This window comes from Cucurbita pepo, chromosome LG08, assembly GCF_002806865.2.
Source record: "Cucurbita pepo subsp. pepo cultivar mu-cu-16 chromosome LG08, ASM280686v2, whole genome shotgun sequence".
Lineage (NCBI taxonomy): Eukaryota > Viridiplantae > Streptophyta > Magnoliopsida > Cucurbitales > Cucurbitaceae > Cucurbita > Cucurbita pepo.
Genome location: NC_036645.1, coordinates 1862979 through 1873053, shown reverse-complemented (window position 1 = coordinate 1873053; position 10075 = coordinate 1862979). Strand labels below are relative to the sequence as shown.

Here is a 10075-nt window from a genome sequence, read left to right as displayed (position 1 = left end):
GAGGGAGAGGGATTATAAAGTGGTCATTAAGTTCGTTGCAAGGGCAAATTTGCAGTATTTGGGTCAGTTCCTTGCCGGTAAGCGTGCCAATGCACCACAAGAAGCCATTCAAATACTGGACATTGTCTTGAGAGAGCTATCATCCAAAAGGTACTAAATTTATTATCATTCTATTTGTTATGTTAAACTTGTTACAGTTACAAAGATCAGCTAAACATGGCTCATTTTCGTAGTTTTGTTATGCTCGTTGCGTCTCGAATTCGTGTAGGTACTGTCCTATAGGAAGATCCTTCTTTTCTCCTGATATCAGGTCACCTCAACGTCTCGGTGATGGCCTAGAATCATGGCGCGGTTTTTACCAGAGTATAAGGCCTACTCAAATGGGACTGTCTCTGAACATTGGTAAAAAGAATCTTAAAACAAAGGCTTACAGATTCTACTTAAGTGATTTCTCTTACTATTGTTTATGTTCTTATGTTAATAGATATGGCTTCAGCTGCATTCATCGAGCCTCTCCCTATCCTCGAGTTTGTTGCTCAGCTTCTCGGGAAAGATGTTTTGTCTCGGCCACTGTCTGATTCCGATCGCGTTAANTGTAAAGGTGTTTGTTTGTATCTGATCTCGTCCATTTTTTCACTGTTTCCTTGTCCTTTAACTTGAGCATAAAACAGATCAAAAAGGCTCTTAGAGGGGTGAAAGTCGACGTAACGCACCGGGGTAATGTAAGGCGTAAGTATCGTATTTCGGGGCTAACGTCACAGCCTACAAGAGAGCTAGTGTAAGCTTTTGAATTCTTCAAGCAGATACACTTGCAATAGTGTAAGCTTTTACTCTATATGGCTAATCCATGCGTGCTAATGCTCGGTCAGGTTTCCTGTTGACGACAACTCGACCATGAAGTCGGTTGTCGAGTACTTCCAGGAGATGTATGGCTTCACCATCCAACATGCTCATCTGCCTTGCCTTCAAGTAGGAAATCAGAAGAAGGCCAATTATTTACCAATGGAGGTAGCTTAAAATTCTTCCCTCGTTACTATTGTTGTTAGATTGATGCCGACCGGCCTTATTTGAATGGTTTTGTGTCTGCAGGCCTGCAAAATTGTTGGGGGACAAAGGTATACAAAGAGATTGAATGAGAAACAAATAACTGCACTTCTGAAAGTCACATGTCAAAGACCGAGGGATCGAGAAAACGACATTCTGAAGGTAATATGTCCTCTTTGGGTTTTCCCTTTTGGGCTTCCCCTCAAGGTTTTTAAAACCCATCTGCTAGAGGGAGGTTTCCACATCCTTATAAAGAATGCTTCGTTCCCCTCTCCAACTGATGTGAGACCTCACAATCCACACCCCTCTTTGGGCCTAGCGTTCTCGCTGACACTCGTTCTTTCTTCTAACTGATGTGGGATCTCACAGTTCACTCCCTTTTGGGCCCAGCGTCCTTGTTGGCACACCACCCTGTGTCCATCCACTTTGGGGATCAGTGTCCTTGCACACCACCAGTGTCCACCTCCTTCAGGGCTTAGGCAGTGGACTTTCTTATCACATTCTTTCTTGACTCTTTATATGATTGCTAGATAACACAGTTTCTTCTCTTGGCCTTCAAACTTTGATAGACTGTTCAACATAATGCCTATAACAACGATCCTTATGCAAAGGAGTTTGGGATAAATGTTAGTGAAAAGATGACTTCTGTTGAAGCTAGAATTCTTCCTCCTCCATGGGTATGCATTACATCTTCAAATCTCATGTTATCCACTGCTACGTTAACGAAAAAGTCGTGTTTATGCTGACATCAACCTCTTGATGAACTGATGCAGCTGAAATACCATGATACTGGAAAAGAGAAGGATTGCTTGCCTCAAGTGGGTCAATGGAATATGATGAATAAGGTATATGCCTCTTTTTTTATAAACTTTTTCATCGGTTCTATACGAACATCAACTTAATATAGTTTTGAAAAGGTTAGAATTTAGTTCCTATGGCTTTCAATGTTAGAATTAGGCCCAATGGTTTGATAAAACTCTCGCCATTTTGTGAGGTAGGGGCTATTTACGAGGATTTTATCAATCGGTAGAGACTATGTAACGGTCCAATCCCACCACTAGCAAATATTGTCCTCTTTTGGGCTTTCCCTCAAGGTAGGGAGAGGTTTCCACACCCTTATAATGGGTGCTTCGTTCTCCCTCCCAACCGACGTGGGATCTCACAATCCACCCCCCTTCAGGCCCCAGCGTTCTCGCTGGCACTCATTCCCTTCTCTAATCAATGTGGGACCCCCCAATCCACCCCTTCAGGGCCCAACGTCCTTGCTAGCACACACCTCGTGTCCATCCCCTTTGGGGCTCGACGGTCCACCCCACTTCAGGGCTCAGCCTCCTCGCTGGCACATCACCCAGTGTCTAGCTCTGATACCATTTGTAACAGCCCAAGCCCACCGCTAGCAAATATTGTCCTCTTTAGGTTTTCCCTTCTGGGCTTCCTCTCAAGGTTTTAAAATGCATTTGTTAGGGAGAGGTTTCCATACCCTAAGAGTACTTCGTTCTCCTCCTCAACCAAGAGTACTTCGTTCTCCTCCTCAACCGATGTGGGATCTCACAATGTGGTTTTATCAAATATCATATTACCCATGCTTACATTTTTCCTCACGTAATGCAGAAAATGATTAATGGAATGACGGTTAGTCGGTGGGCGTGTATCAACTTCTCTAGGAGCGTGCAGGAGAGCGTTGCTCGTGGATTTTGTTCTGAACTTGCTCAAATGTGTCAAGTGTCTGGAATGGTAATATTTTGGCTGATTCTTTCTTGGTTCTTCAAGATTAAGATGTTTCACATTTTATTGATCTGCAACATAACATATCGTAGGAATTCAATACAGAACCAGTTATTCCAATATACAATGCTAGGCCAGAACAAGTAGAGAAAGCTTTGAAGCATGTTTATCATGCTTCCATGAACAAGACTAAAGGAAAAGAGTTAGAGCTATTATTAGCTATCTTACCCGACAGTAACGGATCGCTTTACGGTGAGCTCATACAACTCGTAAAATGATCCGAAAACAGAGATGACCCTTCTAAACTGAGATTTTTCTTTGATATCATTCGGATTTGTAGGTGATCTTAAGCGAATCTGTGAGACGGATCTTGGTTTAATATCACAATGCTGTCTTACAAAATATGTGTTCAAGATTAGTAAACAGTATCTTGCTAATGTTTCATTGAAGATCAATGTCAAGGTACAATTTAGCTCCACAGTTTAGTGATAGCACAAATTTATGAATCTTATCCACTTGATGAGTGTTATTTGGTCTTGTTCTTCTCCTGTTTGATACCTCAGATGGGTGGTAGAAACACTGTTCTTCTAGATGCTATCAGCTGCAGGATACCGCTCGTAAGCGACATACCGACTATAATATTTGGAGCAGACGTGACTCATCCAGAGAACGGCGAAGATTCGAGCCCTTCGATAGCTGCTGTACGGTCTCCTAGGAAGTTACTGATATTTTGAAGTTGTTTTCATTCAACATTCCTGACTTTGTTGTTACTAATGGCATTTAGATCCATGACAGGTTGTAGCATCTCAGGATTGGCCTGAAGTGACAAAGTATGCTGGACTAGTATGTGCTCAGGCTCATAGACAAGAACTTATACAAGACTTGTACAAAACTTGGCAGGATCCTGTCCGTGGCACCGTCAGCGGGGGCATGATCAGGTATCGGTTTATCGTTCTTCGGTTTATCGTTCTTCAGAAATGGAAACAGATAAACTGTAAAGTTTTTGTTTGGATGTTTGTTTATACCGTACCGGTTTTGTCACAGGGATCTTCTGGTTTCGTTTAGGAAAGCAACAGGGCAGAAGCCTCTAAGAATAATATTTTACAGGTAAAGCAGTTTTTCCTGCTTTAGGCAGATTGAACACATTTCATGTTGAGAAAAAACAATACTTGTAGCAACTTAATCATAGTCATTGTCATGAAGAATGGCTATGACACCTCCACTCCCTCTGCTAGCTTCTTGTTGAGTGTGAGATCCTACGTCGGTTGGGGAGGAGAACGAANCGTCAGCGGGGGCATGATCAGGTATCGGTTTATCTCACTCCGTTCTTCAGAAATGGAAACAGATTAACTGTAAAGTTTTTGTTTCGATGTTTGTTTATACCGTACCGGTTTTGTCACAGGGATCTTCTGGTTTCGTTTAGGAAAGCAACAGGGCAGAAGCCTCTAAGAATAATATTTTACAGGTAAAGCAGTTTTTCCTGCTTTAGGCAGATTGAACACATTTCATGTTGAGAAAAAACAATACTTGTAGCAACTGAATCATAGTCATTGTCATGAAGAATGGCTATGACACCTCCACTCCCTCTGCTAGCTTCTTGTTGAGTGTGAGATCCTACGTCGGTTGGAGAGGAGAACGAGGAGAACGAAACATTCCTTATAAGGTTGTGGAAACCTCTTCCTAGTAGACGTGTTTTAAAACCTTAAGGGGAAGCCTGGAAAGGAAAGCCTAAAGAGGACAATGTTTGTGTACGGTGGACTTGAACCGTTACAAATGGGGTTGGTTACAAATGGTATTAGAACCCGACTGTAATGTCCCACATTGGTTGGGGAGGAGAACAAACCACCATTTATAAGGGTGTGGAAACCTTCCCCTAGCAAACGCGTTTTAAAGTCTTGAGGGGAAGCTCGAAAGGGAAAACCCAAAGAAGACAATATCTGCTAGTGGTGGATCTGGGCCGTTACACAGACACCAAACGGTGTGCCAGCGGAGATGCTGGGCCTCTAAGGGGGATGGATTATGAGATCCCACATCGATTGGAGAGGAGAACAAAGATTATGAGATCCCACATCGGTTGGAGAGGGGAACAAAGAATTCTTTATAAGGTTGTGAAAACCTCTCCCTAGCAGACGTGTTTTAAAGCCTTGAGGAGAAGTCCGAAAGGGAAAGCTCAAAGAGGACAATCTGTTAGTAGTGGGCTTGGGCTGTTACAAATAGTATTAGAGTCAGGTACTAAGCGGTGTGCTAGCAGAGACACTGAGCCCCAAGGGGGGTGGATTGTAAGATCCCACATAGGTTGGAGAGGGGAATGAAACATTCCTTATAAAGTGTGGAAACCTCTCCCTAGCAAACGCGTTTTAAAACCTCGAGAGAAGCCCGAAAAGAAAAGCCCAAAGAAGACAATATCGGTTAGTGGTGGGCTCAGACTGTTACAGATGCATAACTTTATGCTTATCATCTTGGCAGGGATGGCGTTAGTGAAGGACAATTCTATCAAGTATTACTTTACGAGTTAGATGCAATCAGGAAGGTAATGAACCAATGAACTCAGCCTCTCCATTTTTTGTTCCTAACCATTCTTATTACAGATCATAAGTTTTCTGGTTCTCTTTTTGGTATAGGCATGTGCTTCTTTAGAACTGAATTACCAGCCACCCGTGACGTTCATCGTCGTACAAAAACGACATCACACCCAACTGTTTGCCAACAACCATAGAGACAGAAGTAGCACAGACAGGAGTGGAAACATTTTACCTGGTACACAGCTTAATCCTCGTTTCAAACATGTTCTGTTAGAGATACAGGACGAGTTTTTAATCCGATATTCGTTCGTCTTACGCGTTCTTCAGGCACCGTAGTCGACTCCAAAATATGCCACCCGACAGAATTTGATTTCTATCTTTGTAGCCATGCTGGAATTCAGGTATTGATTTCATGTCTCTTTGTAGCCATGCCACCCAACTGTTTACCATGTTCTTGTTCTTTGATTTGTTGTAGGGGACAAGCCGACCAGCTCATTACCATGTTCTTTGGGATGAAAACAATTTTACAGCAGATGGGATTCAGTCCTTAACCAATAATCTTTGCTACACGTATGCAAGGTGTACGCGTTCGGTTTCTATCGGTAAGCCAGTTTTCGTTCTTTGATTGGTTCCGAGTTACATATTTGGTGTTACTGAAGTTCCTAGTCTTGGCATTGATGCAGTCCCTCCAGCATACTATGCACATTTAGCAGCATTCCGAGCTCGATTCTACATGGAACCAGAGATGCAAGAGAATGGCACGAGCGGTCGTTCTGCTAAGAGTGCGACCGGGGTTCGCCCTTTGCCAGCTCTAAAGGAAAATGTGAAGAGAGTAATGTTTTACTGTTAGAAATCGGAACCACCAAGCAAAGGGGAGGCTCGTAGTCGGAGCGATGACCGGAAAGGTTCGGGTTCCTCTGGCATTAGTTCCCTTGTAAATGAATGATCACAACCAGCCATAGATCACAGGTTCTCTTCTCACCCACATTTGTAAAGAACTGTTCTTCCATAATGAATCAGTATAGATGCCTTCTTAATGTGTTGAATTATTTCGAGTCTACAACAAAAAAAATTTATCCTATCGGATGCCCTATTAAGTTCAGTGCTTACGCCCGTTTAAAGATAGGGAGAGGGGCGAGCAAAAGAGGTCTTCAGTCTGAATGCGTTATACTCTTTGACCAAAAAAAATTAAAGATGAACTNCCGGCTTCCTCTGGCATTAGTTCCCTTGTAAATGAATGATCACAACCAGCCATAGATCACAGGTTCTCTTTTCACCCACATTTGTAAAGAACTGTTCTTCCATAATGAATCAGTATAGATGCCTTCTTAATGTGTTGAATTATTTCGAGTCTACAACAGAAAAAAATTTATCCAGTCCGATCCCCTATCAAGTTCAGTGCTTACGCCCCTTTAAAGATAGGGAGAGGGGCGAGCAAAAGAGCTCGTCTTTTAAGCTTCCCACGATCGTCAGTCGGAATGCGTTATACTCTTGTCAAAAAAAAAAATTAAAGATGAACTAATATTGATTTAAAAATATATATGATCGATTAACTAATTAAAATATTTTTTTATGATATGAAATGAGGTTGAATAATCACAAATTCTAAAACCCTAAATTCTAAAACCCTAAATTAAGATGGTTTCATCCAAAATGTTTTTAAACACTGGACAATTCGATCTAACAATTTTATTAAAAAATAAGATTTTAAGATCTAAAAAAATCCAATAACTTCAAAACAATAAGAAATCACTCTTCGAAAAGTAAGATCTAAATTATTTTGTTCATCAAATATTTTAAGGTAAGAAAATTTGTTGTTTGAGATTTAAATCACTCTACAACTTGAACTACATAGAATTGCAAAGAAACTTAGTTATAGGTTAGAAGGAAGCATAAATGCTCTTTGTACTCCGTTTTCTAAGTTTACTCTATGTATGGTTTTATACTCAAAATAAAATTCTTGTCCTTCCAATAAAAATTTCAAGATTTGCAATTTTCATATTTTATAATCATAATTAGCACGTAAATATAACTAAAAAGTAAATAAAAAGTTTTAATACGGAAAAATACATTAATGAAACAAAATCACATTCATTCATTTCTTTCTTCCCCGGCTTCGCTCCTCTCGCTATGGTTCGAGTGGCTTCGCTCCTCTCGCTATGGTTCGAGTGGCTTCGCTCCTCTCGCTATGGTTCGAGTGGCTTCGCNCTCACCCCTTCCCTTCACAGGAAAGGCCTTATGCTACCCCACCCCAACCAAGCAGTGGGCGCCCATCACCATGGCGGGTAAGCCTAGCGTAACGGCTATCCCATACTTTTCTAGGCCCATTCCATTGAGGCTTGATGATCTTTGCATCAATACCCTTCCCTTGTGCTACAGCCAGGTCAATACCACCGAGAAAATTCTCATTCGCAGCCTCTCAACCAACGCTGAAGCAAAAAGAAAAATAATTCTATCTTTCCCGTGTTTTTGGGTATAAAAGAGTCCATTTTCCCCTATAGGAAAGAAAAGATTTTGTATCCAGCATAGGGGTAAAACATTAAAAGAGGTTTTTCCCTAAAAAAAAGTACTCCCCAAAAATTGTGCCCCTTTAGGGAAGGAAACAATATCAGCGATAAGTGTATACTCATATACTTTCCCCGTCTATACTACTATAAGTCTATTAGACCAAATTGATAGTATACTCTAACACACTAACCTTCCGCAAACCATCCATTCGGGTTCTATATTTGTTCGAATAAAATACGAGATTGTATCCGGAATTGAGTACAAAAAAACATGACAAGAGTCTCGGNATTAGTCAAACCTACACGCTACCTCTCTGCTTCCTGGAAAGCCTTCACTCCTACTTCGTTCACTCTGCCGGACCAAGAATTAATTTATTCTATGCACTGCCTTCCTTCTGCTTTCATAGGTCGGGACTGAATCAATCATCGCTCAGTGAGCTATTTATTGCCGCCAATAGCGCTTCGCTTGCACGCCAGCGCCACGCCTGGTAGAGCTATCGCGCACGGGCGAAGGAGATGCATTTTTTGTACTGGTAGTACTGTCCAAGCTCAGAGGGAATAATATCTTTCTTCTTTCTGCCTTTCTTTCCCATGACGACTAGTAAGAGGCAAATAACAAATTTCACTTCGAATTCCGGACCTCAACATCCTGCTGCTCATGGTGTTTCACGATCAGTATTGGAAATGAACGGAGAAGTGGTGGAACGTGCGGAACCACATATTGGATTACTCCAGTGCGGCACGAAGCCGCTGACGCCGAGTCGGCTCCTATGCCGCTAGCTATGCCCTGCTTGGTCCCCCGACACGGTGGAGGTTCCCTCCGTAGCGCGTCATGAGCACCGGGCTAAGGGGCGGTTGAGCTACTCAAGCGAACCGCCCTACCTTACTACAAGATAGGGACAGAAGGGAGAAGGTTGTGAAGGTGGCCTCGTTATCCACACCTCTGGTCGTAGGAGGACCGACCCGGGTTTTCATGAGCGTTGGCAGGTCCTGNGTAGGTCCATTACCGGCCGGCTCCGGAACGAAAAGACCTAACGGAGTCATCCCTTATCTCGGATCGGAGATGCTAACGGGGCGGGAATCGAAGTGGGGGACCTCTCTACCACCTGTGTCTATCTCCTGTAAAGAAGTATGCTCCCACAGACATAGACTACGTAGAGGGTAGTACTGACTCTTAGAAAGATAGAATATCACCGCGTGAACATAAGATGTTGTTACCAATATAACTCCCGAGGGATCGACCACTATTCTAAATAGAGTAAAGTCAGGCGGAGAATGTTCATTGGAGTGCGGAGGTTGTTCCCATCATTGAAGTCAGAGTGTGGGACTGAGCCTTACGAATGAGAAAGACAAAAAAGTGTTTCGTTTCATTGGAAAACCCAAGGCAAATATCATATAGACTTTCTCTCGCCCTACTTCTCAGTCTCGATAGAAAAGGTTGGAGAGAGTGACTTTATGAAATTCTCTCCTTTCTAAAGCAGCGAAAGGCGGCCCCCCCAGAACGCTAAAAAGGTGGGGGAACAAGAGTTGTCACGATAGGAAAGAGAAATGACTAAAAGAAACCAACGATTCTCTCTTCTTAAACAACCTATATCCTCCACACTGAATCAGCATTTGATAGATTATCCAACCCCGAGTAATCTTAGTTATTGGTGGGGGTTCGGTCCGTTAGCAGGTCTTTGTTTAGTCATTCAGATAGTTACTGGCGTTTTTTTAGCTATGCATTACACCCCTCATGTGGATCTAGCTTTCAACAGCGTAGAACACGTTATGAGAGATGTTGAAGGGGGCTGGTTGCTCCGTTATATGCATGCGAATTAATACGGTAGATCTAGATTGTAATCTACCTAAAAATTTATAATCGTAAACTGAATCTATTGTAGTATAAATGAGCACGATTCTTCTTTAACTTGACATTAGTTGTAACTTAAGTTTAACATTTTTTATTGTACATGTTTTTGGAAGTTCATATTATATGATTAAGATATCTTCGTTCATATCAATACTTTCTTTAAATTGTTTGTATAATCAATTTGTTGGAAGCCATATTGAAGAGAACCCGATTAATACCCAAATAAAGATCTCCCACAAGCTGAAAAATATAATTTTGATCATGAGAAAGAAGCCGATTCGTTAGAACACGAATATTAAATCTTAAATAGGTAGCTACCAATAAAACACGGGTAGAAATGTTCATGGCAGCAATCCCAAAAAAACTACATGAAATACACAAACTGCAACTCCAAGAATCTTACAGAAAAAAAAAAAAAAAAAAAA

At 41.8% G+C, this 10075-nt stretch overlaps 1 protein-coding gene across 1 annotated transcript; it reads left to right on the top strand.

Annotated features, from left to right (window-relative positions):
• Nucleotides 1–6340, top strand: LOC111799933 (protein argonaute 10-like; the record flags this gene model as incomplete). The annotated part of the gene is given in 19 exon segments (XM_023683463.1): nt 1–150; nt 269–402; nt 485–593; nt 671–778; nt 870–1008; nt 1090–1206; nt 1614–1721; nt 1818–1889; nt 2656–2778; nt 2862–3021; nt 3110–3231; nt 3333–3470; nt 3565–3707; nt 3814–3876; nt 5236–5299; nt 5391–5526; nt 5619–5692; nt 5767–5893; nt 5975–6340. Coding segments are annotated over 19 exon segments (2254 nt in total), but the record flags the coding sequence as incomplete, so codon positions are not given.
• Nucleotides 6341–10075: the final 3735 nt, after the last annotated feature.